The 3234-nt window shown below is 34.6% G+C and overlaps 1 protein-coding gene across 1 annotated transcript; it reads left to right on the top strand.

Annotated features, from left to right (window-relative positions):
* The first annotated feature begins 707 nt into the window (after positions 1-707).
* Positions 708-1280, top strand: LOC131646298 (uncharacterized). The gene has a single exon (XM_058916375.1). The coding sequence runs from the start codon at positions 708-710 to the stop codon at positions 1278-1280; it is 573 nt and encodes a 190-aa protein (XP_058772358.1).
* Positions 1281-3234: the final 1954 nt, after the last annotated feature.

The following is a 3234-nucleotide window of genomic DNA, read 5'->3' as shown; positions in this document are numbered from 1 at the left end:
AGAGAGTTGGAACTTATTGAGCAGTTTAGATATTTGAGTTTAGTATGCAAGCTAACATCACAGAGCGTGATGTTGGGTATGTTGAAGGTAAACAATGATTTTCTTACAAGTATTAAAGAGAATCAAAAGCTGGATGTGAAATTGGTGGATTTGATAGTTGCGAGTAATCAGAATGAAGAGAGTGATTTTAAAGTGGATGAGCATGGTGTCTTGAGATTTTGAGGTAGGATTTGTATACCTAATAATCCCGAGTTGAAGAGGATGATCTTAGAAGAGGGCTATAGAAGTAGTTTAAGTATCCATCCTGGAGCTACTAAGATGAATAAGAATCTGAAAAATATATTTTGGTGGTTGGGACTTAAGTGTGATATGGTGCAGTGCCAGAAGTCAAAGGTTGAACATCAAAAACCTGCAGGAATGATGCAAATGTTAGATATTCCAGAGTGGAAGTGAGATATCATTTCGATGGACTTTGTGAATAGATTACTGAATACTCCTAGTGGGCATGATGCGGTTTGGGTGGTGGTTGATAGACTGACGAAGTCGACGCACTTTCTTCTGATTAACATCAGTTTTCCTTTGCAGAAGTTGGTAGAGATTTACAAGATTTGTTGAGAGCTTGTGTCTTTGAGAAAGGGGGTGCCTTGGATAGTCATCTTCCACTGGTAGAGTTCACTTACAATAATAGTTTCCATTATAGCATTAGAATGACACCATTTGAGGCACTGTTTGGACAAAGGTGTAGGACACATTTGTGTTGGCATGAATTTGGTGAGAATGTACTGCTTGGACCTGATATTGTCGAGCAGACTACTAAGAAGGTGAAGTTAATTCAAGAAAAGATGAAAGCTTCAAAAAGTAGGAAAAAGGGTTACCATGATAGGAGAAGGAAGAATCTTGAGTTTCAAGAGGGGGACCAAGCATTCTTGAGAGTCACTCCAGTGACCGGTGTCGGGCGTGCTTTGAAATCGAGAAAGCTTACTCCTCGATTTATCGGTCCATATCAGATTTCTCAGAGAGTTAGAGTTGTCGCTTATATGGTGGCTTTGCAACCTAATCTGTCGAATATGCACGATGTGATCCATGTCTCACAACTTCAAAAGTATGTTCTAGATCCGTCTCATGTGACTTTGATGGACGATGTGCAAGTAAGGGATAATCTTACCTTTGAAGCTTTATCGGTGAGGACCGAAGACCTTGAATTAAATAAGTTGAGAGGTAAGGATATTTCCCTCGTGAGGGTAGTGTGGGAAGGCACTACCGAAGGGAACATGACGTGAGAGTTGGAGAGTCGGATGAGAGAAGCGTATCTGGAGTTGTTCGCATTAGGTAAATTTTCAAAGACCAAAATATTCTAAGTGGAAGAGAGTTGTAACACCCCAATTTTTATTTAATTAATTTTTGTAAATATATTATGTGATTGTTTATGTTTGTTGAGGATTTGTTGTGTTGGAGGAGCCCTTGAGTGTAGGGTGGTAGCCTTAAAAATAATTGATTTAAGGTGTTTGGGGTGTTTGAGCAATAATGTAGAGAATAGGGTGGTAGGAGTAGGACTAGTAGTAATAAGTAATTAGAATTATTTTAATTATTTTAAATAGTAGTAAGGAGAATATTATTTAAATAAATATTTAATTGGGATAATACTTATTTAATTAGTTGGGATAAGGAAATAATAATAATAATAATAATAATGATAATAATAATAATAATAATAATAATAATAATAATAATAATAATAATAATAATAATAATGTTTATAATAAGAAAAAGAAGTGAATAGAGAAACATAACTGACAGAACGTGATAAAGAGAAGAAAAGGAAGAGAGCTAGGACATAAGGGATTGCATGATAACATGTGGGTGGGTGTTTTAGATTCTCTAGGTTTGTGTTAATCTCTTCTCCGTTTTGAATAAATTGATGTACGATAATGTAATTGTGTTGTATGTTAGATGATTGTTGTGTTGGTGGATAATTGGAATATTATATGTTGATAAGACTAAAATTGTAAAACTTGGATACATAATTTTTCATGAAAATTGGGGTTTTAGTAATGTGTTGGGACATATTTTCGTACACTAAAACTGCAGAAAATATGTTATTGTCACTATGGTAACCGATTACCACTTTTGGAGTAACCGGTTATAGTTGAGACGACTTTTCAAAAAATTGAATTTTCCTTAGGTGTAACTGGTTACACAGTCTAATTTTGTGAAAATGGGGTTTCTAGGAAGGGTGTAACTGGTTACCATTGCGAAGAATTGAGTATCCAGGCTATTGTAAGTTGGTGTAACCGGTTACGTATTTTGGTGTAATTAGTTGCCACTATTTTGATAGAATTTCATAAATTTATAACTTGAGTTTTGGGTGTCCGATTAAGGTGACATTTGAAGCGCTGGAAAGCTAACGAAGTGTACTTTAATTTAAAAATAAGTTTGAGAACCTTGAAATGATTTATGTTATTGTTTGGTGATAAATGGTGTAAAATTTGTATGTTGTAGTGTAATGAATGTATGAATGGTTTATTGTCATATGATATGTTGTTACAATACCAGTGTTGAATGCTTGTAATGCATGTATATATGATTGGTGGTTGTTTTGGTGTGGTACATTGGTTAAGGTGAATACCACTGTACGTGTTAATGTTGTTGCATGTCATTTAAGAAAGTCATGTATCATGGTGTTTGAATGGTGACCCATTTTGGTGAGCCCCAATCCTATGGTGGGGATTAGCTGCGAGTAGCTTATTTCAGGTGGGAATCAGTGAAGTGTTACCTACGGTGATGGTAACATTTTGTAGTATGCTCTGATCCTGTGGTGGCGATCGGGAATGAGATGAACTTGAGAGTTTATAATTGGTACCACATGCATTGAGTCATAGAGTTTGGTCTTATTGTATTGTATATATCATTTATTATAATGTTTGGATGGTATGGAGTGTGCGTGCGTAATGTATTACTATGTTAGATTGTATGGTGTGTGGATTGTTGAATGAGTGATTGCAGGGACAGACCCAAAAACTTTACACTTGTTAGTGTAAAAATTTTATATCATCAATGCATCATAATCATTCAATTATATTAATTTAAAAGAATTTAAAACAAAATTCAAATATTTCAAACTAATTAATGGTTATGATTAATTGATATTATAAATTTTGTTTACATCGTTGGTGTATTTCAACTAAATTCATATACATAAATTTGAAGAGTTATTTTTGGAATCACCCGACTTCA

The sequence above is a fragment of the Vicia villosa genome, linkage group LG1, assembly GCF_029867415.1.
Source record: "Vicia villosa cultivar HV-30 ecotype Madison, WI linkage group LG1, Vvil1.0, whole genome shotgun sequence".
NCBI lineage: Eukaryota > Viridiplantae > Streptophyta > Magnoliopsida > Fabales > Fabaceae > Vicia > Vicia villosa.
This window is presented reverse-complemented; position numbering and strand designations above follow the sequence as displayed.

Coding starts and splice junctions, on each gene's coding strand:
- LOC131646298 (XM_058916375.1), top strand. CDS start 708: ATGACACCATTTGAGGCACTGTTTGGACAAAGGTGTAGGACACATTTG.